Source organism: Podarcis muralis, chromosome 5 (genome assembly GCF_964188315.1).
Source record: "Podarcis muralis chromosome 5, rPodMur119.hap1.1, whole genome shotgun sequence".
Taxonomy (NCBI): domain Eukaryota; kingdom Metazoa; phylum Chordata; class Lepidosauria; order Squamata; family Lacertidae; genus Podarcis; species Podarcis muralis.
This window is the reverse complement of record NC_135659.1, coordinates 22884193-22910528: the sequence shown is the minus strand read 5'-3', so window position 1 is coordinate 22910528 and position 26336 is coordinate 22884193. Positions and strand designations below refer to the sequence as shown.

The window sequence follows — 26336 nt, the reverse complement described above, 5'->3', positions numbered from 1 at the left end:
CAGCACAGTTGCAATGCAAGAGCATTTGTGTCTGTGCAGCAGCAGATCCTGACCAACACACACACACACATACTCACAAGGCGTGATTTACAAGCAAAAACGCTTCACTGTATATTTAACTATCCTTGTGCTGGATTAGGGAACCCTGACCTTCAATAAAAGTTTCATGAGTTGTATCAACAAGGCAAAAGTACTTCTCAAACTATCCAGATTTTCACAAATGACAGAATATATTATTTTTCGCAAAATGTAACTGCAGCAGGCAATGAGAATGTCGTCTATTGGTCACATCTATTCACACAAGAGCTAAAACAATAATGGAAAGGATAAATGCTTTTGCAGGAGGCGGGAATTAATTCTCACTTACTTAATGCTAATGCTGATGGCATATTCTCCCGATTCTGTAGTCCTATACCGCACTAAGTATGTGCTGTTTACCCGGTTAATAAGTTCAGTCTCTGCTTGCGGCCTTTCCATCATTCCAGCATACCTGCAACAAAGTGTGTGAAGTTACTAACTACACTTTCCTTAAAAATGGACACTAAGCAGATGAGCCAAAGGCACTTTGCAGGGGCATGTCCGTGAGCTGAGCAGCTCATAGCTCCACCCACCCCATCGCAAGCGAGGCTGGGGTTTTCAGCTGGTTTGGCAAGCAGCTTGCGAGGTGGCGTTGTGGGGGAAATTAAGATTTGCTGAAGTTTTGTGGCATGTGCCCAGGCCCTTCCACATAGGTCACGACCTAGCACTGAAACAGAATAAATGATTGCACCAGCAAGAATCATGAGCTTGGCTAGAGGTGGACTATGCACGCCCTGATATTCTTCAGCAACTGATACCCACCTCTATTAAGTTGGTTGCTACATACTCAGTGGCGAATCCAATTATGGGAATTCCATTCACTCGACTGTGTTACATTGTTATTATTGTTATTATTGTTATTAGCCTCTAATGGCATATGTTTAGACAATAAAATCATACAGAGTCATCCAAATACATTAATAATCCAAACACATACAATATATAAAAGACTAGATAGACTGTGTTGCATCGTACCAATTGCGGACTTAGGATTCCAGCCGATGGGCTGCAAGCACAGAACCATTTCACATGTGTGGGGTCTACAAAGGTGTTTTGTACATGAAAGGCATGTCTGCTTACTGGAGTGAATGCAATGGCACTTTGCTTCTATGATTAGAACAGGAATTCCAGTATAGGTACAATCAGGGCTTTTTTTCAACCGGAACTCAGTTCCGGCACCTCTCGGGTAGACACCATTGCCATTCTAAGAGAATGAGGGAGGTGTCAGTTCCAGCACCTCTTTCCCTAGAAAAATAGTGCTGGGTACAATATACAGATTCCTTCATTGCAGTTTAACCAATATCTTAGTCATTCCAAAATGTGCCAAGACATAATAGTGTAATTAATTAATGGCTTCTGTGAGGTTCTGGATGAGTCTCCTTCACCTATCAGTGGCCTGTGAGGACCAGTACTTCTGCTGAGTTACTGTATTTCATCAGAGATGCATAAGAATCGCCTGTCCCTTGGAAGAGTTTTGTGTGTGTGAGAGACAGTTGTCAAAAGTTGGGGAAACATCCCATGATATGCTTGCATATAACACATGATCCTGATTTATCATCAACATCATTGTGGATGGCCATTCAAACATAGGAAGCTGTTTTATATTGGGAAACTAGTTAGGCTAAGCAAAAATTGAACATGCACAGCTGATGGAAAGAGGAATTGATGAAAAACTATTAGAAATTAAGAAAAAGTATCTTATTGTGACCAGCAAAGGAGGGAGGGGAAAGAAGCATATTGAAGGGGGTGTGTGGAAAAGTCCATTTCAAATTTTGTGTTAAATTTGAATTGATTTGTTGTTGATTTGTTAAAAATTTGGAAAATGAATACCAATTAGTTGGCAAGAAAGGAACCTGTTTTATGCTGGTAAGAATATTGGTCCCTCTATTATCTATGCTGATGGCAGAGGCTTTCTAGGGTTTCAGACAGGGAACCTCTTGCAGCCCAAGCCAGAGATGCCAGGACTGAACTGGGGAGCTTCTGCTTGAAAAACAGATGCTCTGTCACTTAGCTACGGTCCTTCCACCAAACAGGAGGTTCCAGGAAGCCAGGCAGCTCAAAGACAAACAGAAACTGGAATTTGCAAGCAAAATGCTTACTTCCCATGTGCACTTGGGCTGAATAGATACATCACTATCTATTCCTCCAATGTCTATGAGACCTCTCTCATCCACAAACTGAGATCAGGGGAACCTGTAAGGAGGGGTGTGGCTGGGGTTCATGAACTTGCATAGAGGAGTTTTATCTTGTATTTTATTCTCTTGATGAAGGGCAGTAAAACAACAACAACAACAACAACAACAACAACAACAACAACAACAACAACAACAACAACAACAACAACAGAAAGAGTATGCTGGTGATCAGGGACTGTCTCATCTAAGATTTGGCATGAGATTCTTAGATTTCACTCTAAGGGATAGTTAGTGTGTATGTGTGTGTGTGTGTGTGTGAGAGAGAGAGAGAGAGAGAGAGAGAGAGAGAGAGAGAGAGAGAAATTGGTATAAACAGACTGTCAAAATCATAAAGTATGGTAAACCTATGAAAAATGCCGTCAGGCAGTGCATATATTCAATTATTTTTGCCTACATTGCAACAAAATGCCTTCTGCAGAAGATCAGAAAGGTTAAACTACAACAAATTAGATTGCTATTAATAACAGGTTTTTTGCTCAGGCTATTTATTTAAACTCCCAGGCACCACCAAAACCGAAAACAAACATAGTTTAGAAGCACTCACCATGGCTGGGAAGAATAGTCTACTGGTTTAGGAACCTAATATTGAAAAAATTAAAAGAGGAAAAATAAATTACATGCATAATATTGTGATGTACTGTATTGAATAAATAGCGTTGTGCTATGGCTTTAAGACAAGGATATAAATGATCATAAAATTGAGGAAATCCTATAATTCTACCCATTATTTAAAATTAATGACTAAAACAATGTGTTATTACAGCACTGGTTCACATAAATAGATCTGCACAGCTACTTAATTATGATAGGTGACAACTTTAGAAACCTGACTATGCCCACCCACACCCACCCCACCCCCCGCTATATATATAATGGGTGTCTGCTTTAATTACATTTGGTAATAAATTTTCCTACTTCAGCCAATGAAATGGCCATCAATGTGGGGCTACCTTTGAAATTGACTCGAAAGCTACAACTAATACAGAATACAGCAGCTAGACTGGGACTGGGAGTGGCCACTGGGACCATATAACACCGGTCCTAAAGGATCTTCACTGGATCCCAGTACATTTCCAAGCACAATTCAAAGTGTTGGTGTTGATCAGCCTCAGCTTTGTATATCTCAAGGAGCGTCTCCACCCTGGACACTGAAGTCCAGCTCTGAGAGCCTTTGGGCGGTTCTCTCACTACGAGAAATGAAGTTACAAGGAACCAGACAGACAGCCTTTTCGGTAGTGGCACCTGCCCTGTGGAACACCCTCCCAGTGTACATCAAGGAGATAAACAGCTACACGACAGTCAGAAGACATCTGAATGAAGGCAGCCCTGTATAGGGAAGTCTTAAAATGTTTGAGGTTTTTATATTTTGTTGGAAGCTGCCCAGAGTGGCTGGGGCAACCCAGTCAGATAGGCAGGATACATATAAAAATAAAATCATCATCATCTACTGAAACATGAACAAATACTGAGTTGTTTTAAGTATCCAGCCAAACTATATGGTGTAGACTCCAACTCCCATCAGCCTAAGCCAGCATGGCCAATGGTCTGAGATGATGGGAGTTGTAGTCCAGCAATACTGGCACAGCACCATGTTGCCGATGCCTGTACTAAACTCTATATATCAACAGCATTTATTTAAAAGGGGGAAAGGGAAGGGTGGGTGGAGCAAGTTATTTTGAGAGTGATATTTCTGCCTGGGAAACGAGTGGCTTCTGTAGATATTCTGTAGATGTGGCTTTCTGTAGATGTTGCCAGGACGAAGAAGAAGCCCCACCTTACCCCTGGCTCTTTCCCCTTGTACTCATACACATTGATGGAGATGCGAGTGTGGCGCTAAGGTGTGTTTAAGCCTGGGCCCCAGACTACTGCTTTGGCAAGATTTTAATGGTTGGTTTACTGATTCAACTATTCCATCTGTTTTTGGTTGTTCTGCTATATATGGCGCAAAATTGCCAGTTTTAATTTAGAGGAATGTTTTATTGCATTTGTTAGTGGATCTACGTATTTATAACTGTTTTGCAACTGCACACATTCAGGATATAAATAAAGGATATTTATCACCATCGTCTGTCTATTTCACATGCACAGTGAATAACATCACCACCACCGCCTCCTCTCTGTACAGGGTATGCCATGGCATATCTGCTAAACTGTAATATACAAAACAATCCCGAACCCTGGAATGATATCATCATCACAGGACTGTCGAGATAATAAATGGTGCAGATTACATATGGTAACTAACCGCAACAAAAATGGAAAGAAATAAAGTGAATTATAAGCTGTTATTTATCCAATACAGAAGACTTCTTGCTGCCACATATTCCATACTGCAGATAGAAAAAATGCTTTATCAGTGTATCTGAGAGCACACCATAGTATAGATATTCCAGACCTCAACCATTTTTCATTCAATATTTATTCTTCATGCCTTTTGATGTATGTATTTTATACTGTTTCTGGGCACTTTTATATGGGCTGGTTGTAAAGGCTGTTATTTAATAATAATAGTAAAAGCGATGGTGCACTGAAAATTTGATAGATGTTTCATCATCTCCGTTATCATTTGTCATAAGGGAATGTTTATACTTTGCCCTTCCAGGTGAACAGTGGTGAAGCATCAATTTATCTTTCTAGCAAGAGTCTGCCTGTAATACGCTGAAAATTGATGTTTATTCATATTGCAAATTTATGCAAGCTTCATGACTGAACTTCTCCCTGATAAGAATGCATTGCACTGAAAACTGTACCTTAGGCGGTAATTTTCATTTTGCTTTGGGGCTTTGCTGAGTTTTGCTTTTAGGTGTTTCTCCTTTTTTTTGTTTCTTTTTCTTTTTTCCCTTTTTCCTACTTGCACATGGATTCAAAAGAGAGAAGGGGCAGGGAGCACATGTGCAATTGCCGCACACATGACAACATTCAAATAGCTTTTGTGGACCTCTCTATGGAACGTTATATCACATAGGTAAATTGTAGCTGTGAAACATTATGTACTCGCTTCAGAAGAAGCTCAAGAACAGGAATGAAAAGAAGCACAGTCTACAAATGGATTGTTCACAATTTAAAACTAGAGTTCAGAAGGAGGTTTTGAACCCTTTAGGAACAAATGACACATTACATTAAATGCTCGAATACCTTCAATGTATCTGGTAGGGTTGCCATATTTCAAAAAGTAAAAACCAGGACACCCCAACATTTTAAGAAGCCACTGGAACTGTTCAGCTTTTTTTTTTAGAAAGCCCCCAAAATTGTTGAGCACCTACTGCCACTTGTAGCCCCGGCAGCACCGACACTGCCCTTCTGCTCACGTGCAAGGAGGCTTACCTGGCAGTGGCTAGGGTATAATTCTCTGCCAACAAGGATATTCAAAAGCAAGAGGAGGAAGTTGCAGCATCTCCCTTCCCTTTGCTCACTTACAAGCTTACAATCAGCAGGCCAGGAGCTGAGCATCTGCTTAGTTGTCAGACCACTTCTTCACAGCTTCTGGGTAAGTGAGTAAGGAGAGGGAGCAAGGAGCAAATATGCATCACCAAAGGGCGCTGTAGAGCAGCGATGATCATCAATGGGAATTGCATTGAGACCTATATTACGTGGGGGGGGGGAGAGGGTTGCATTTTTCCAGACCAGTGTAGATACAGCCCAAGTGGCAGTGGGTACCGGGTAGAACAGGCAACATCCCAATCCTGTAGGCCTTGTTTGGGCCCCAGCAAAAAGCCCCTACATGCTGGGTACACATGGCAGGCCTGATTTCACATAAATGCAAAACTGCATATGTTATTGTAGATGCAAAGAACCTCACCCAGAATTTGCCATACTTACGATTTCTATGTTGTGATTTGTATTCTGGTGCTTCAGTTGTGGTCAAAAAGTGGCTCCTATAAATCTAACCTCACTGGATCCTTTTTTAAAAATCAGATATGGAATTGCCCACTATTATAGGTTTCCACTACAGTAAAACTGGAAAGACTTGGGTAATGGAAATTGCTCACTCTTAGCAGCTAACAGTCCTTTAGGAGACTGAAAAGTCATTTCTACCTTAACATGTTATTTAGGTTTCCCCACCTTCAAGGAAACTTCCTTTAAAAACTCCCTTTGTGGCATGGATCTCTAGCTTGAGCCATGAGGAACAATTTGCCTTTGAGTCACATTTCTTCAGTGAACTTACTGTGTGACTAAAGTATCCTGAAGTCAACATTCCAAGGGCAACTGGAGAATGGTGGGCGGTGGGGGGATTTTGTCCAAAGTTACAGCGTATAGCTGGAGTCAACACCGTTTTTGTCCAGTCCTAATCCAACTGTCTGATTCTACAAACCTGGTATAAAATGAGCTGACTCATGCAGAGCTTTGCTGGCAGATAAAATTATAACAGCACAAGCTGCAAGTCATGGGCAATTTAAAACATTCAGAGATGATGCATGCCTTTGATAGGAAAGAAGGAGAAGGGATCTAGGAAAGTCAAACCAAGCAGACATATGACAAAAGGGACCAAGAGCTCTGGTTTGATAGCTTTTCTCGTTTTCAGATGCATTTCTGAGTCCATTATTATGGTCTAATCTTTCTCTATAACCCAAGGTGACTGGGGAATGTATTAGAAATGGAGCATTCTTGCCCCACTTTTAAGACGGCAGCTTTATTGCACAAAACATTTATTGCAGGTTTTGACTGTATTTTATTTGAAAACTAGTTAGACAATTTAACTTATTAAATTCTGACGAGTTAAGCCTGTCTCTTGTGCAGGGTTCCTTCTGACTTCCAATTTTAAGTCCAATAACAAAGAACATAACCATGTTACATTTTTAAATAAAATTAAGTGTAGCATGTAAACGAAAAGAATCACAAAAATAATGTAAATCCCACTAGGCTGGATTAATAAAAACCTTGGAACGAACCAGGCAAGCTCACTGCAAACATTTTTGTGAAAACAATTATACTGACAAACACAATTACATGGGTCTACTTACACAAGGGCAAGGCTTTACTGCATCACTTGGAAAGAAACCAAGTTCCCGGGTCACTACATTTCTACCCTAAAAGAAACAGAAAGATCCAATTAGGGGAAAACAACACATGCAACTCACCATTGTGCATACAACCCTTTGAACATCCATAAGAACTCCAAATTTCCATGTAACAGTTATCAACATGTGCATAGTAATCTGTCCATATTCCATAGCTATTGGACTGGCCTAAGTTACAAGAAGATACAGTGGTACCTTGGTTTACAACCATAATCCGTTCTGGAGGTCTGGTTGTAAACCAAAACAGGTTGTAACCCAAGGTGCGCTTTTGCCAATGGGGCCTCCCCCCCCCAAAAAAATGGTTGTAATAAAAAAAAAAAGTGGGTTGTAATCCAAAACTGTTATAATCCAAAGCGGTTACAAACCAAGGTACCACTGTAACTCTGCAGGCAATGACTTTCAGTGGAGGGATGAATTCCACCATTTGGTGAACACCAGATATTTTGCATCCCTTCCCCATTTCAAATTAGTCCCCAGAATACAGATGGTTGAATAAATCTACATCTGGTCCACGTCACACACGTAAATTCATAAATCCATTTTGTCCTTTTTCTGCATCAATATACATTTTTACATTCAAAGTGCAACTTTAGTCCAGGAGCTACAGATCAGGGCAGATCAGATCGGAATTCTTGAATTCCGCAAGCATCCCTACCCAGGATCCTCCTAGCTGATCCAAAATGGTTCAGATAGTGTCACTATCACTATACAAGTAGTTTTATACCATCGTATAATGAGATATCAGGGTGATGTACAATGTTAAAAGAGATGGTTGGATGTTCACCTGTCATGGATGCTTTAGGGTTGGACAAGATGACCCTTGGGGTCCTTTCCAACTTGACAATTCCATTATTCTATAAAACACTGTTTAAAAATACGTGTGCATTTCTGTGTACAGTTTGCCCTAATTTTGTACACATTATTTGACTGGAGAACTGAACTGCAAAATTCAGAGATGTGCGAATTTAGAATGGTTATTTCCAGTTCACATGTTGCTTTGGAAAGTGTGGATTATGTATGTGAACTGAATCAAATTTCTGCCCCAACCCCCGCAGCAGCACCTCAAAACCTGGTTGCTGTGTCAGGGCATATTTAATGCCACACTGTCCTGGGTTTTTTGGGTTTTTTTAAAAATACATTCATTGGATGTCCAATTTGGTCACTTCAGATCATTCCTGGAGCAGACTGGACGGGGACACAATTTATTTAATTTTTTACTACCACCATGAACCGCACATAACAGTTCCCTCAAGACAAGCAATTAACAGATCATGTAGCTATTCAGGGTGCTAGTTGTTGCCCTAAACTTTGTGCATGTAGTATTGCCACAGTACAGTGGTACCTCTGGTTACAAACTTAATTCATTCCGGAGGTCCATTCTTAACATGAAACCATTCTTAACCTGAGGTACCACTTTAGCTAATGGGGCCTCCTGCTGCTGCCATGCCACCGGCATACGATTTCTGTTCTCATCCTGAGGTAAAGTTCTTAACCCGAGGTACTACTTCCGGGTTAGTGGACTCTGAAACCCAAAGTGTTTGTAACCTGAGGTGTTTGTAACCCAAGGTACCACTGTACATAAAGAGTTGTACGCCTTTCAAGGATCTCTGGAAGCCAGTCAGCAGCAGTGTGGAGAAATAGCAATAATGTTGATGTTGTTGTTGTTGTTGTTTTAAAAAAACCTTTGAATTTAGGTTGGTACAAAGAAGTAACCATATACCTGTTTTACATCCCCAAACTTACATCTACATATTACATATGCTTTGCTCAAAAATTTCCAGTTTCAAGTATCAGAATCAATGTTTGTAGCTATTGGGTACTCACGAGAGATCACAGGGGACTGTAAAGGTAGTGGTAAAGTTAGGAATTACTACAGTGTAGCTCCTTAGGAAAGTATCCTGGCTCTGTGGAGAAGGATTTACTGTGCACAAAAGCAACTATTGGCTGCTTCACTCCCTGGTCGCCCCCACAACCATGTACCTCCTCAGGCAGGCCCAGTGAAAGAACCTCTGAACAAGAACCTACAAACAATTACACTGGGCTTAAAAAGTAATTGAACTAACACCATTGATGAAAATTAGGCCTTTGCCAGTGTCTTGAGTCCACAGAACTCTCCATTTTTCAAATTTTAATAGTAGAACTCTTGTGCCATTAACAGCTCAACCCTTGAGAATAACTGCCCTGGCAATGCAGAGAACTATTCAGCAATTAGCTTTCTTGATTTTATTTTAGTGAGGAGCTGCAGACCAAGGCCTCTTCATCATTCCACAAACTGGGATGGCTGACTAATTCCAGCATCATAAATGCACCTCTATATGAGGAGGAGGCAGCTCTCAATGGTTCAGTATTAACGTGCAGATCAAATGAGTTATGCATGAAATCCCTGTGTACAGAGAAGTAGTACATCCATTTTAAAAAGAACTCTGTCCTAATCCTCTCCCTGGTGTGCTAGTTTTCTTCACACAATAAAAGTATTATATACTGCATTCAAATAAGCAATACACCGATTGCATTTTTAAGTAGTGTGATTCCAGATGGGATCTACCACATTATTATTCTGAACATGCAGATTGGCTTTAATAGATCTGGATTCCTTTTATTATGAAAAGGCTCCCTAAAATGAGGCATGATGGTTGCCATGTGCCAGTCCTGGGGATTTCCATTCTTAACAAGCAGTAACATCACTTCAAATGCAAGACAAATGAAGCACAAAACGGACGAATTAAGGAGGAGTTTCAGACACTTGTCTGGAGCACTGAATAAAGTTGCAATATTGGGCCTTTGAACTACAACCTATCTTTCATCATAGATTTTTTTGTTTGTTTTGGGTTTGTTTTTTAATTTGTTCCAAGCCAAGAGGTGCATTCCTAACCCTGGGGATAAGCTCTCAGAGATAACAAAATATATAACGTAAGCTGTGATGCAATGCTGCCTTTGCAGGTTCTCTTTGCAATTGCACAATATCCACTGGTTTCTTTTACCATAAAAACAAAAGACAAGCGTTTGGGGGTTTTTTGGATGAAGGCTATGTTCAACAACTTTACCAGAAAGCCAGTGCCACTGAACTCAAGTGGAATTTAACTTGGAACTAAACATGTTTAAGATTGGCAATTAGCAAGTGACACAGACTCTGGTGCTAATTGATCCACAGCTTTTAGCGAAGCTCAAGTAAAAGTACTGCCTTCCTCTTTGTTTTGATTCTTTGTGGTGCTTCCCATCCCCACCTCCCGCATTCTTGCACACGACATAGTCTGGAAGGGGGCAGGTCAGCATGTGATCTAGTGTTCCAGACAACCTTTGGAGAAGACAAAAAAGCCTAGAAATTGTATGCAAGTAAGGATCACTGATCAAATACTGTGCTCTTTCAAAAGCTCGCAAAAGAAATGTGTCTCAAAAATCCCAAAGCATTTCAATAGCAGTCACTTCTGCCCCTTCTCAAATGACAGGAGTTGTCAACAGCTCCCTGCAGGAACAAACAATCCCTGCAGAAACAAGTGATGCCAGTGAGCTGAATCTGGCAGGGAGCGCACCCAGAAATCAGTAAAAAGCAAGCTTTGTTTGCTTGTTTACATTGGTTGCTGTGTTTTCTGGAAATGACAGCACATCAGACTGGAAAGTAGTACAGGTGACCTGGGTGAGAGAGATGCAGAAAGATACATGCCCAGGATATTGCTGGCTGCCAGGGGATTCAGACGGAGAGGAGAATATGAGCTGAGCTGAGCTGGGAGGAAGCGTAAAAAGCAAGAACAAGAAAAGACCTTCCTGCAGTGATGAGTGGAACAGAGGTTATCAGAGAATTGAGAGTGGTGTACACCCTGCTGAACAGGCTTACTTTGGCCCCTATAGTCAAAGAGGGAAGTTACTATGCTAGGGAGCTGTAACTGTAATAAGAATTAAAGGTAAAGGGTAAAGGGAACCCTGACCATTAGGTCCAGTCGTGGCCGACTCTAGGGTTGCAGTGCTCATCTCGCTTTATTGGCCGAGGGAGCCGGCATACAGCTTCCGGGTCATGTGGCCAGCATGACTAAGCCGCTTCTGGAGAACAAGAGCAGCGCACGGAAATGCCGTTTACCTTCCCGTCAGAGCAGTAGCTATTTATCTACTTGCACTGGTGTGCTTTCAAACTGCTAAATTGACAGGAGAAGAGACCGAGCAATGGGAGCTCACCCCGTCACGGGGATTTGAACCGCCAACCTTCTGATCGGCAAGCCCTAGGCTCTGTGGTTTAACCCACAGCGCCACCCGCGTCCCCAAATGCATTAAAAGCAGCAGAGCCTCAAAGCTTCACATGACCTCTTCATAGGATTAGCTACCCTAGGTACCTCTGTAGGAGACCAGTTGTTGTTGTTTTCCCCCAACCTGATTTGGCTTGAAGCTGGGCTGTTGGTTAAGCGGAAACTTCCCCAGCATTACACAAAGTAGGAACCATGGCTTCTCATACAGTCGCAACCGATTAGCCCTGAGGAGATGCAGCGGGCCTGGTTGTGGGCACCAGTCAGGGACATCTTCAGTAGCTTCAGCTAATGAAGCAGAACTGCCAAGCACTTTACCTGCCAAAACAAGCTGTGTGCATCCCCTTTGATGAGTTCAATTATGTCCCCGATCTGGATATGTAAAGGAGGGCCGTCATGTGGAGCTGGCTGTGGTGTCCCGCTATAGTTTCGAATTACTTGCATTTTTGGTAATCCTGAAAAGAAAGGCACAGGTTAGCTATATGTGGTGAATTATCCAAAATCAATGGCCCTACCCAGGAACTCAGATCTAAAGTAGGACCCCTCCAACAGGGCCTGTTCACAGTCTGCAGAATGAGCCCCACCCACCCACCCTCTTTCCCAAAGGACAGCATCACATTGATAGGCTCTTTAGGGTTGTTGTTTTCAATCCCCCAAAGAATTTTGTTTTGAGTTTTATGCTGGCTGTTGTGTCATATCCTGCTGTCATGTTGTATATTGTTTATGATTATGATTATGATTATGATTATACCTATGTTTTATGGTTTCAGCTGATATCATCTACTTTAAGGATCGTTTGGTTGAAAAACAGAATGCCAGTGGGAAAATACAAATCAAAATCAGATTAAAATAAAAAATACAAAATCACAGTGCAATCCAAGGAATTGCTTATTCAGAAGTAAGCCCTAGGGAACTAAAGGAGACTTTTACTTATAGGTACATGTGTGTAGGATTGTGGCCATGAGGGGGGAAGACAAAATCTGAATACCTCAAATAACCTGACTACATCCAACAAATGGATTAGGGCGGAGAAAAAGTCAAATTTTATGTTGACATATGGACTAAGATGTGAAAAGAGGAGACCTTTTTCACGATCAAGCCTCCTCCCCTGTATTATTATTTTTAACGTGGTTGTGCGAGAAAAATATTTTTCTCTAGGCTGCCGCTTAGTTCATGAAAGCACAGCACATACAGTTTAATGGAAAATAATCAATTTTTTCATCAGCTCACTCCTGTCCTCCTATTAATTCTCTCTTGAGGCACTAGTCAATTTCATCGCCACGGAGGCTCATCCTTTCCTGAGTGTACATACAACTCTGGCCCTGTAAAAGATTTATATCTTAAGGTTATCTTTCTAATTTTAGAGCCATAAAAAGGTGATAGATGTGATGAGGTAATGCTTTAGACGCTGATATGGAGAAATTCCGTGCATTCACATCAGTCTTCTTTGAGTGCACCACTGAAAGGGAAACGTGTCCAAGACAACAGGAAATCACAAGTCACTCCATGTTTCTGATATAATCATTTGAAAAGGAAATCTAATTTTTTCTTAAGTGTTATTGGATTTACAGAGTAATTCAATCATTCAATTGCACTCTACAAGCAAAGGAACTCCAAATGCAGCACCATATGTTGCTTGTAGTGGCCTCTCTGCCGAATTGTCTTGTTAAAAGGGCATTTTCCCACGGAACAAAGGTGTTCACCAGCTCAAAAGTTTTGTTTTTAGTAAAGAAAAAGAAAAAGAAAAGATTTCAAAAAGTTAACATGGTTCCTCTAATTCCAGGTTATGACAGGCATTTACTAAGAGCTTATCCTGTTGATCATGCCCAAACTATATTTTAGCCTCCATAGGACGCTTGCTAAGCCTCCAATGCAAATGCAATATTGTGATGGGTCTTATGCAGCTTATGGAGAAAGACCGTGCTGCAGGAGATTTGACATAAGGGGGAGTGAAACCTTCCCTATTACTGCTGCAGATATTTCACCATCACCCAGAAATGATTTCACAGATCAGGATATTTATGTACAAACATAGAAGTGGCAGGTAGAATTTTCAACATTACTAGTTCACACGAGCTCCTAACATTGCTGTGTCCCCTACTTAAAAGCACAGAGACCTGCCTTAAAATTGTGGACTCTTTCCTGCATTTGAGTGATCCAGCTTCTATAGTGTTTTTGAAAACGATACATGAGGCCTTATTAGAGAACTCTAATCATTTAGCTGTTTTGACCCCCAAGGAAGCTTGAAACAGGGGGGGAAAAACCCTGGGTATTTTGCATCTTTGATTAAAACAGAGCACTTATCCTTGATGTGCTTGATTTCCTCATGCAAGTAACTTGCTTGTATGGAGGGGCACTCAGTTACACGAGCCCTCACCTGCAGCCGAAAATGCAAGCTACCACAGCAGCTGTTCCAGCGCACCCGGCCAGAATCGCAAGGCTAAGCAAAGTCACATTAAAGCTATTGACTTAACAAGGGAAGGTCACATCAGGTGACATTTTACATCAGGTGTTTACTGTGAGCATGCAAGGCGTGCACAGACTCATCTGGAAGAGCCACTGGCAACTGTAATCTAATCTGGCAACTGTAACACTTATGTGCATAAGGCTTATGCTGCTCCACAAAGCCACCTTTTAAAAATCCCAATTTTGTGCAAAATCATTTGTGCAAATCCATGCAAAATTCACTGGTTAAGTGTTCATGAACATAGTCTGTCTAAATTGCACTCATATGGTATAACGCCATCCAAGCTGGTGGTCCTTACTGCAACGTCTCAGAGAAAATTTCACAGTTAAACCATGTGTGAAGAAGTAGTTTCTTTTGTCTTTCTTGAATTTCCCAACATTCAGCTTTGTTAGATGGCCCCAAGTTCCAGTATTATGTGGGATATTAGCTTACTGAATGCGGCACAAGGATGTCTCAAATAAAAGCAGCAACAGAAACACTAAGCTCCATGTACCAGTTTCTGTTTGACTTCAATTTACGAACATCATTTTACAAATTTATTTTACCAATTCTGCTCATAGTTAAAAGGTAAACCAGAACATGTTTATCCTCCAAGCCCAATAACTATTCAACACTCCCTCCTCCAAACGTGTTAAGGCTCCTCGGGTAAATGGAAACTTTCTGACTCATGCACAGCATGCTCACCTGAGAGTTCAGCCTACCCAGACATCTGGAGATTGCCTGTATTGATTAAGGATACAGAACCAGCGTTTCTAGAGGTAACATGCATTATTCACTACTTTCAAAGTTTCAAAAGGAGGAAGGCGCATAAGCCTTATCATGTTAAGAAGCAGAAAAACCATGCTACTATGGTATGCGGGCGGGGGGAATAGAGAATTGTTCTCCACCGGTTTGGACAATGTACTTGAGAGTATAGTAGCAAGTCAGTTTCAGGAGTGCTTGAGAGAAGCTGATTGTTTAGGCCCATTTCAATCTGGCTTCACACTGGTTTTGGCACTGAAATGGCTTTGGTCACCTTGGCTGATGGCCTTTAATTGGAAGAAAGAAAGTGGGAATGCCAATTCTCCTTGATGTCTCAGCAGTTTATCATTATGCATGGTATCTGGTGGGTTTCTCTCGACTCCGAGTATATTTCAGAAGCACACTGTTATAGTGGTTCCACTCCTACCTACTGGGATGGTTACAGATAGCAGCAATGGAGGACATCTGCTCAGCTGCTTGGCAACTGTGCTGTGGGATCCATGGGGCTTTATGTCGTCCCCCACACTATTTAACTTCTATGGATTACTGCAATGTACTCTGCATGGGGCTGCACTTGATGACAACTTAGAACCTTGAACTGGTCCAAAATCCAACAGCCAGATTACTGGCTGGGGTTACATTCAGAACTCATATAACCCCTAGGTTAGAACAGCTATGTTGATTGCCAGTTTGTTTCTGGGCCCAATTCACGGTGTTCATGTTAGTGTTCAAAGCCTTAAACGACTTAGACCAATATCTGAAAGATTTTCCCCTTCCCTATAGACCCTCTTAGGTGTTAAGAACAGCAGAGGTGGCCCTCTTGGTAGTTCCACTGCTCTCAGAAGCTGATGTGGGGTGGCCTGGGAAAGGACATTCTTTGTAAAAATCCCAAAGTTGTGGCAAAAAATAATAATCAGAGTTTTGTTCATTCACTCAGATAACCCCCCTCTTCTCCCTAATATGCTTTCATAGTTCTCCTTCCTGAATGTCTAAAGGGTTCTCTCCTTTTCCCAGTCTTTTGCAGGCTTCAAGTGGGAAGTAAGTAAAGCATTGTGTTCTCTTTACAACCTCTCTGAATTGGAGACTATGAGCCACCATCATTCAAGTTGCTACTGTAGCGGCTGAACATGCATTTTTTTTTAAAAAAGCAACAGAGAACATTTATTCATTATATCCAACAATGTATCATTAATATTTAAAAACTTTATAATGGAGTAGTAATAGCATGACAATACACTTTTTTAAAATAATGATACCTCCCACAATACAAGCCTTTACTAGGAAGCTTTGCTTTTCACTCTCACTACTAAGGAAAGCAACCATCTCTTTTTCGTGTGCCGATTATAAAGTTGGGAGATTTCTCTGATGGTCATTTAATAAAATTATTCTGACTACAATTATGATGTCTCACAAATTGATGAAAGTTTTTCATGAACTAACAGCCTCTAAAATGAGCCAACACCAATGCAATGTATCTTCTCAGGTCAAAGGAAATGGCTTACAGAATAAAACTAACAGAACCTTCTGCACCATTTATTATCAAGGGCAGGCTCATGTGAGAATGCATTGCAGTAGTCTAGCTGAAGAGTTCACAATTGTGAACATTACCTTTTCTAAGTATAGCTATGAATATTTTTATCTTACGTAGTTCTGTCTGGAGTGCTACCTCCACATGGCCTTTGTTTACATCATAAAATGTCACAACGACCTGTTCCTATCAGACTCAATTCTAGCAGAATTCAACAGCAGTGTCAGTCATGCAAGTTCATCCTCCAAGCAACTTAGGGGTGGGAACTACTCCAAACTGGCCCACGCATTAAGTTAAACAATAACCTAAGAAATTAAACAGAATCAGGCAAGGGTTCTAGTGCTTCAGATGAAGTCACTATTAAATTCAGTAGCTCAGGTTAAAGATTAATCAGACAAACTGATTATGTGACTACATAATATAGAAGTGTGACTGTGCTAGACATCAAGGTCTTTAATTTTAGTCACAGAAAAGGAAATGACTTATAGTGTACTTCTGTTCTTCATGATTCAAAGAGAACATTTTAGGAGTTATTGAGAACAGGAGTAGCTACAGGGTTATGGGGTTCTTCAAGGGCAGTCGGGAAAGGCAGGAGACAGGCCCTCTAATCCTGCTTCTGGACCAAGGTTCCTAGTCTTGAAGGCATCCCTCCAGAGTCAGGAGGGAACTGCAAGTATTCCTCCCTAGGCTACCCTTTCCATTTACTTTATTTCCATTCATGAATAATTTCATAGGAAACATCTCAAGACATCTTCAAGAAAAAACGCATGGAAAACATGTATAGAAACAATTTCAAATCCCATACAGGTACAGTCTGGGATAAATTATTTTTTTAAAAAAAACCACCTTAAAATGCTTGTTGAAGGAGGAAGATGGGAAAGCCACAAAGATTTGATGAGATGGGAGACTGATAACGCAGGATAGGTCCAAACTGTTACCTAAGCAGGTGAATGGAACTTATCTTAGGAACAGAAGAGAGTGAAATTTGGAAAACCTTAGATGGAGGAAGTGCATCCCACTACAGGTGCTCTTTTCCCTTTATTCCCTTTATTAAGAAAAACACGTATGTCCATTATTTGAGAGTACCACCTCTATCCATATGAACCTATCCAAACCCTGAGATCAGCCTCTGAGGCCCTTCTTCGTGCGCCTCCTCAGTGAGAGGTCCGGAGTGTGGCAACATGAGAATGGGACTTTTCTGCAGTGGCTCCCCATTTGTGGAATGCCCTCCCCAGGGAGGTTCGCCTGGCACCTTCATTATACACCTTTAGGCGCCAGGTGAAAACGTTCTCTTCAACCAGGCCTTCGGCTGGTGACATCCCATGACATTTTAAATGTGTTGTGGGAAGGAGAATTATTGGGTTGTTGTTGTTGTTCTTATTTTTACTATGTACTTTGTGATTTTTATATTGTGATTTTATGTTGTGAACTGCCCTGAGATCTATGGATGAAGGGTGGTATACAAATTTTAAAAAGAAAGAAAGAAAGAAAGAAAGAAAGAAAGAAAGAAAGAAAGAAAGCATATATTTACAACAAATAAAAACTCCCACAGCACTGGAGGCATAAATCTCTACCAACTGTTACTATGCATGAACAGAGTCAACGGAAGATGCACACAGCAGGTGGTCTGAGGACAAACATCTCAGCTTCTTAAAAGGGAGAGATTGTGTTGGGTTTCTGCCCTTTTCCTTCTTGTGGCTCACAGGGCCACTTTCCCCAAACTACGCCCACCTGTACCACACCTGGCATCCAATGTGCCATCAGGTGTGGAACAGCTAAAGACATAGCTGCAAAGGAACCATCAGCAGACTTAAAGTGTGCTCCTGGCTGTTCTTTAGCCACCAAGGCTTCTTGTAAGTGTGAATCAGCTGATTGGCACTGATACCAAGGGAACTTTGCAATGCAGCCGGATCCTGCTCAAAGGGGCATGCTTTAAGTGTCAATCAGCTGATTAGTACTTATAGTAAGCCTTGCAATGAAACCCCGCCTTTGACTGTGCAGTTTGAAATTAAACTCTACGGACAAAGTGACATTTCTCCTTTGCAGATTAGCTTGAATTCAAACCTACTTGTAAAGGAAAACACTTCATCTGACATCCAAGGTGGCCTCAAGAGAGATAGATAGGTGAGTGGGCCACCCATCTGTCACAGTGGTTCTGGGGGGTATGTCAGGATCTGGCCTGCCAACCTAATCCAGTTGCTCACTCCACTTTAGGGCAGAGCATGGCAGCAGCTCCACACAGTTCCTTCAGCAAGCTACTGAAGCAGGATTTCCCCCCACGAGAGATAAGATCATTTAGCCTTCAGTAGTTTTACAAAGCTTTGTTAAGTCTCCGTGTGAGAAGTGCTTTGAAGCAGAACTTAAATTATTACTGAATTAAGTAAGTGAGTCACCTTTGGTGCAGGGGAAATACTCCCTTTTGCTTTGTGTTAACATTCTGTTATTATTTAAAGAATAGTAACGACAACAACATTCCTAACATTCAGTGATTGATTCCTTGGTTAGTGTAGGAAGAGTGTGATAATTAATAACAGTAGTGATTACACTTGAGAATTACTGCAAGAGTCAAGTCTCCATTGTTACAGCACATGGATCTCAAGGGGTGTCCAGAGCACAGTCTAGTCCTCTTGTGCTGGATGAGTTTCAGTTGGTAAGGCTTAAGGACATGGACAAGGTGACTGGAACGGTCAGGGCAGCCACTTGCGTTCTGGACTCTTGCCCCACTTGACTGATGCAAACCAGCAGGGAGGGAAAGCTGGCTGGACCAGGGAGGTGACTAATGCCTCCTTGTGAGAGAGAGGGTGTTCCCTGCCTGCTTGAAGGAGGCAGTGGTAAAACTACTCCTAAAGAAATCCTCCTTGGACTCAGAAAACCTAAGTTACTACCGGCCAGTTGCTAAGATTCCCCTTCTCTACTTTTGTAAGACTCGGCACTCAAAATACACAACAGGCCCTGACCATGAAGTATAATCAGGCAGAATCACCAAGTTCTGTTGAGAAAATAAAACTATATAGAAGCCAGACTTGCAAGAAAATGCCTTAACAGAAATAAGCTAGAGCAGCCCATGTGGTAGTACAAGACACATCTAAAAAAACAGGGAAATTTTGCTGCTGTTCCCCTTCCCTGCCCCATCATCAACTTGAAGACAACAGCAAAAACAACCAGCCAAGTTGTACAGAGGCAGGATATTTGCCCATCTAGCAGTACACAGGCTTTAAAAAGTTGGTTGGAGGCAAGAGGCATGCTGGTTCTTGTCCTGCAACTGAGAGTTAATGTATTATTTTGGGGAGAGGCAGTATAGTTGGCATAACTGGAACAGTTGAAATAATACTGCCAAGCAATGAACAAGAGCTTTTACAGAAAATAAGCATATCAGATGGGGAAGCCACTGAGTTGGTTTAATTGCCGTTGTTGAGTCATCTAGTGTTGTATCTAGCTGCAATCATCAGAGGCGCAAAAGATAACTTCGAACCTGCAGGGCTCAATGTAATTATGGGAGGTAGTTTAAAACTCTTTGTTTTGGTTTAGGGGTTGTTGTTTTTTTGCAACCGTCATGAGACACTTCAGCAGTGGACGTGCTAAGAGACTTAAGCTGCATGAATCATAAGGATAATGGCAGCTGTAAAAACAGATTCTGGAACTACACGTGCTCCACCATGAATAATTACTGGCATGGACCTGTGCAATCAGATTCCCGTTGTGACCAGAAGTAATGAAATATTACTCTCTTGGCATCAAGCAATTTTTTAAAAATGGGTTAGGCTGATGGTTCTCAGACTGTGACACATCATGGGGGAGGGTGAAGCAAAGTGGCTTCTGAAGGGGCAAGATCAATCCCGGTGTGCGCATGAGTTAACAGGAAAAATATGTTCTGTAGTGTGGATGAAATGGAGCCCAGCACCAGGTACAATGCTTTTGATTAAAGCAATCCATTGGGCACAGGGCAAGCAAAATTGTATCGTTGTGGAGAATAGCCACTCCACCTCCCTGTCCAATCTTGACAATGGGTGCTGGGCCAAAACATAGCTTGCTGCACCACCCAGCCAGGTTTCAGTAATAAGTACCAGATATGCTCCTTCTTTCAGGACTTGGGAATCCTTAATTCCTTAAGTCCTTAATTCATTAGCCTCTGTGCCGCACATTTATAACTTTTCAATGTGGAAAAGTATCTCCAAGGGCACAGTGAAGCAACACTTGGCTTCAGGCAACAGCTATATTTCTTTCAAAATGCCCAATATGGTAAGGTTGTTTTTTTTTACAAAGGGAGTGGTTAGTCAAGACAATTTAACCATTTGCATTTCAACTCCCATGCAACTGAGCAGTAAGTACAGCAGCTCTTTTTTCCTGCAGATATGAAGCTTCCACCATCACCTCCTTAGTTATGGACTTGGAACTCCTGTTTCAGGTGCAAATCATTCTTACGTTACTACATTTAACGACTCAATAATCTGACTTGCTTTTGAAAAAGAGCTCATAAAAAGAAGCAAAAAAAAGAAAAGAATCGCCCTCCTCACACAGTTATTGTATATATGTGCATTCAACGCTTAAGAGAAAGAACTCACATTTGATTTTCTCAGTCAAACGACCAGAACTACATATTTATTCAGTCAAACCACATTTGCAAAAACCCCTGGTACTGCTTTCTCTGACAGAAACCTGGGTCTGGTGAGAGTTGGGGGAGACAGTTGTAGAGGGAATGAGGAGAAAGATTAAGAACATAAAAGTCAAAGTGCATTCTGTTTGGAGTCTTGCACCTCAAAATACCTAATACCTGCTGCCTTCAGACTCTATGAAAAACAGCAGCTGTTGAGAACAGAGTGTTGCAAGATTAGGCATCAATTTTAAAATACTTGCTCTGTTTAAGCAGCATAAGGTGAGGGAAGAGTTACCAAAAGCCCAGGGGCTTCTAGGTATGTAAGCAAAGTTTAAGAGCACCACTTGTAAAAGCAAAGCAGCAAAGCACACATACAAACACACACACACACACACACACACACACACGGAGTTCAGATAGTCTTATGATAGTCATATGACTGTACCCTTGAAAACACGGTCAGGAAAGTGATTAGCAGCCTAAGAGCTTATTTGAATCCAAGCCATAGAATTCAGCAAAACTAAAAGGTCCCAGTGCTGAAAGAACAATTTCCACTAGTGCAACATCAAAACACACTGCACTGACAGTCTTGACTGTTTCAGTGAATATAGCAGGAGCTGCATGCAGGAGAGTGCTACTACAACAGTGCATGCAACTTTACTTTTAGTAGTAAGAAACTATTACACAGAGGTGCCTGCAGCCTCAATGCTGGCAATATTTTAAGCAGGCTTAAAAACCTCTCGGATCACTTTCTCTTAATGGCTGTTTTCTCAGAATTGGTTGCTTTCCTACGCATAGTGCTGATGGTTGAATGTTCATTTATTTTGATATTTTTAAACTTTTCCAACTTGTCCATGTTAGCTCTTGTTATGCATTTTTTATTTTTTTATTTTTACTGTTTTATTATGTTGTGAGTGGGCTAGGGTGGTGTACATATGATTGTATAAATGATATGGTAAGAAACTGGGGAGGGTATTGTATCTTGCCAGGCCTGTGGTAAAAGAATACAACAGACTTTTAAGATCAGACTTACATCTGCCAGCTTACATCTTACTGCTATCACTGAGATGCCTTGTGGGTCAGATTGGTGGTACTCGTTCCCCCAAAAGAAACAGGCTGTATAAATAACATCTGATAATGAGATTCAAACCATTAATTATCCTGTGCTAATTCTAAAGTTTTAATGATGAAAAAGAGAAACACAGACCTGGGTCCATATGCCTGGAGCTCTTTCGGAGTCCATTTGGTCGTCTCTGTGTATTTGAAAAGCACAAGTTAGATACTTGTTTTGAAAACCCATTCCTATCCAGTTAGTCTCCACACTCTACACTCCACACTCCTTTGACTCTCCTAGAAGGGCTGGCCCAAGACATTTTGCTGTCCTCAGTGGAAGCCAAATAGTGCTTGCATACTCTCCCTCACCTTGGACAGGCACTGCAACAGTTCCTGTCCCCCCTCATGTTCCATGTCACAGTGCCCAACAGGAGAAGCTGATGCAAAAAATTATAATAATCCCCTCTTCCTAAAATTTACTTTCAAAGTAAGACATAAAATGTGTAGAAGTATGGAATATAAATTACAGACAAAGCTCACCACGTACAAAGAGTGTTGTTTCCCATCCCTCAGACGGACCATCTGTCATTAAAAGTTTCTGCAGAATTTACTTGGTATAGGCAGTGATGAGCAGGTTGCATTTGTGTGTTTAAAAAAGCAGGCAGCTGTTACTCTGCAGAAGATGTTCTGCATGTCTGTTCTGCCCATGATCTCACTAAAAACGTGTACAGCTTCCCAATTTACATATAACTAAAGCCATTTTCACTTTCCAATAAAAAAGAAGAAGGCTTCAAAAGCTTCAATTTTCATTTACAGTGAAGCTCTAACTGACCACATAAAAGCGTATGAGGCTGTTGCAAATGTAATTATAATAAAAAGTAATTTCTACTTCACTTTTATGTTCCTTGCTAGAGTGGAAGAAATGAGCTGCAATTTTGAGAACGAACGGAGGCCCTACATGAGATAATTCTGCAACAGCCATTTACAGAAGAAGCTTCTTTTTAAATATTTTTATTAACCTCCAAGGCAAGTTTGGGAGGAAGGGGAAAGTAGAACATTACATAACGTTACATAATAAACGACTACCTTAAAAGACCAAGTCAACAAGAGTCTTGTAAATTGCAGGGCCCAGAGGTGGCCCTGTACATTTGCAGAATGTTCAGATGGGGGTTTAAAAAAATCATCTCTTACTTTTTAACCACACTTGCCTGTTACAAGTTATGAGGTACAATGTATGTTTTGAAACACTTAAAAAATGCAACAAAATATGCATTTTTGTGAAGTCACTGCCCTTTAGCACTACCCAAAACTCTACTGCCTGAGGCAGGCCAACCCAGCCTGCAAAGTAGTGGCGATGACTTCAGCAAGGCCTCCTCCACCAAGCTCTATGGAGGAGAAATGCTCTCAAGGAACATTCAGTAGCTTCGACATCACATCGCCAGACATAAGAAACGTCACGTGCAACCAAAAAAGACTCTGGTCAAGAGTGTGACACAAACAATAATTATACTGCAGTGAACTTCTCCCTCCTTCTTGGAGCTCTGCAATCAACCAACCTGTACTTTGAGATTATATAATCTCCTCAGGAAACAGAGCACCGGTTTACAGCCATGCGTGCCGAGCCTCTAGACTGAGAATTGTGCAGACCCTACTAACCAACTGGAATTGGTGTGTAACAATTTGCACATGCAGGCACCACGTTGGTCTGAACCTTTGCACTGTCAAAGTAGGTGCAAATCAGAGTGCCCCAACACCAACTGACACATGTTTTTTATGGCCTTTACTGCTTAGTAATCATTAACTGGCTCATTCACAGAAGAGCTTTCCAGGACATGGAAGCTCCCAGTGGTGTTCATCCTGGATTTACCACCTCAGGAGCCATCTTACTACTGTCCATCTATTTTGCAGAACGTAATGTTTTTCATTCCTGTGCATCAATGGAAAAAGGGGCGGACTTTTAGGTGGATCTTCTCAATAAGATTATTATTTTGCACCTGCCCGCAACACCCTAAATCCAGCGCTGATGGAATCATCCCTAAGTGTCCAGCACTGTTACACAGAGAATGGAGAATATAATGCAAGGCAGAGAGAGAGAGAGAGAATTTCTAATTCCACTTTTATTACTTAAGACTTATTGAGAACCAACTTCATTTGCTTAAGGATCAATTGTTAGTTCCAAGTAATTTCCCTGTGTTGCCTCATTGCTGGAGAATGTATGGAAAATGCTGCTTAGGAGTAAATCCACACTTCCAATGAAGTCTTAAGCTCCCAGTTGACATAAATCCCCTTCCAAATGGAAATTAAACATGCTACCAAAAAATATAAGCATTGCACGATATAATACAATGTACAGTTAAGTAACGCTCCCCAAGCAGCCTTTTCATTATCCGCATTTAACTTAGCCCCACATTTCAGGGCACTATAAAAGGATACAAGAGAATAAATGCAACATTTCCCCCCAAAACCAAGAGAAAAGAAACCTTTCCGCAAATGTACCAAAATTAACACAGTATTCTGGGATTATTGTCATCTCATTGAATATGTGCCCATTTGCCCATTACCATTCTGTCACAATATTAAAGATTCTCCAAGTGATCCCATAGCAAAGAATTCAGCTTCAGAAATCAGCATTTGACAGCACATTTGACAGCATACAGATTGAGAACTGCTGAACTTTATACTCATGCATTACTCTTACATCAGTAGGTTGCAAAAAAATTAGACCACTTGTAATTCTTCTGCTAAATCCCATGGTAGTTTATCATACTGAACCATTACTTGGTTTTTTTATACATGTTCTGCTAATGTCTTGAACACTAAGGAAGTCTGGAGAAAACATCAGCCCCATGAAATTAATAAGAAATCTGGGGCACGAGGCAACTAAAGTCTCCTTGTATTTTTCTTTTTCTAAAGAGTATTATACGCTATCCCCACTGAAACCAATGGGACTTGAAAATTCTTAATCTTGAGCAGATTCAACACTTTCACTATCTTTTTAATCCAATTTTGCCAGAGCACAAACACAAAATGCCTTAAGTGATCCCAGCACTAACACCAAAAAATAAAAATGAAAAATGAAACAATTTAGATCAGCCACAAAATAAATGTCAACCCAAACTTCAAAAAGTTGCACTTACCTCATGTTTCAGGGTCCCGGGTTCTGAAACAAATGTAAAAATTGGCATAGTCAGAAACTGAAAGTTCACTCCGTTCAATTCCTTGCTGTGCGGTTTGGTGAGAGTACACGGAGCTGCTTTGTTTAGCTAGCTGATACCTGTTTTATGCTCCACCAGCCCTGGGGCTCAGCTCGTTATTTTGCAAACTGTGTTCACTTAGTTTTATTGGCTCAGGTTAAGCAGCACTGAACAGCCATAAACAGATTCAAGTTTATGCTTAACTCTGACGACACGCAGCTTTCCAAACCAACAAATCAGCTAAATACATTCTGAAATAGTTTGACGAAAGGAAAAACTCAGAAGCTCAGACTTGACAGATTCAACATTTGCACTGCAGTGCAAGACTTCAGGAGACAGCACGGGAGCTTCTCTTCCCAAAGGAAATGAATCTGGGAACTATTACGTCAGAGAATGCAAAATCCTTATTTATTTTGCATTCTGACAATAATGTTTTCCAGGAAGTTTTATTGTGATGCCATGGATATTCCCTATAAAATAACTTGTGCTGGAATTTGGACTCTCTTATGTGAAGTACAAGCATACATAAAGCAGTAGCAACAAATACAATTACTAAGAGCTGTACTTTTCATTGCTGGAAATCTTTTGAAAAGTCAAGGAAACTTCAGCTATATGAGGTGGGGATGCCCATACGCAAAAGTTTATCAGACGAAAATGAACATTTTAAGAGAGAACTCATCAAATAACACTATACTATTAGACTTGCTACCTGTTTTTCAGCCTACACAGGAGTTTTAATATGAAAGGAATGTAAGGTTAGTTATATATGGTAACAACTGCTAGTTTTTACTAAATATTGGAAACTGCCAACACCAAACTGTAATGTTTTTTATAGATATATAACAGGGTTTTTTTACAGATATATATCAGAGGAGAATTGTCAAAAAGTTTATGGGAAAATGGTCACTGTTTATTGATTTTTGTAACCTGAATTTATTAATGGTAAGCTGGCAATTATGCTCTAATATGCATAATTTTGAAAAAGTGTTTTAATAATGTTACTTTTAGGTCAGAGTGAGTTGCATCAAAGCTGCAGGAGGAGCATTTCGCTTGCACAGTAGGACTTCCCCATGCTATCCTCTCCCTGCACACACACACGCACACACACACACACACACACACACACACACACAGAGCTCCAGAAGGTCTTTCAACACTTTGGAGCAGATTATCAGGGTGCATAAGGAGCTGAAAGGGAGAGGAGGGGAAAGTCCCATTGTGCAAGTGGAAGCCTTT

At 41.0% G+C, this 26336-nt stretch overlaps 1 protein-coding gene across 7 annotated transcripts in view; it reads right to left on the bottom strand.

Moving 5' to 3' along the window:
- The window catches only part of VAV3 (vav guanine nucleotide exchange factor 3), a 216134-nt gene that overhangs the window by 27918 nt on the left and 161880 nt on the right, over positions 1 to 26336 (bottom strand). For 5 of the 7 annotated variants that reach the window (XR_013392859.1, XM_028732630.2, XM_028732625.2 and 2 more), the window contains 6 exons: positions 25044 to 25066; positions 22061 to 22106; positions 11842 to 11978; positions 7235 to 7300; positions 2818 to 2852; positions 368 to 490 (listed from right to left, as the gene is read on the bottom strand). Coding sequence is in view for 6 of the 7 variants with exons in the window: in XM_028732630.2 (XP_028588463.2) it covers positions 368 to 490; positions 2818 to 2852; positions 7235 to 7300; positions 11842 to 11978; positions 22061 to 22106; positions 25044 to 25066 (430 nt within the window). In the remaining variant the exon portion in view is untranslated. Of the gene's footprint in view, positions 1 to 367; positions 491 to 2817; positions 2853 to 7234; positions 7301 to 11841; positions 11979 to 22060; positions 22107 to 23462; positions 23600 to 25043; positions 25067 to 25180; positions 25391 to 26336 lie in introns of those variants that run through there. The other 2 variants (XM_077928415.1, XM_077928416.1) reach the window with 2 other exon arrangements.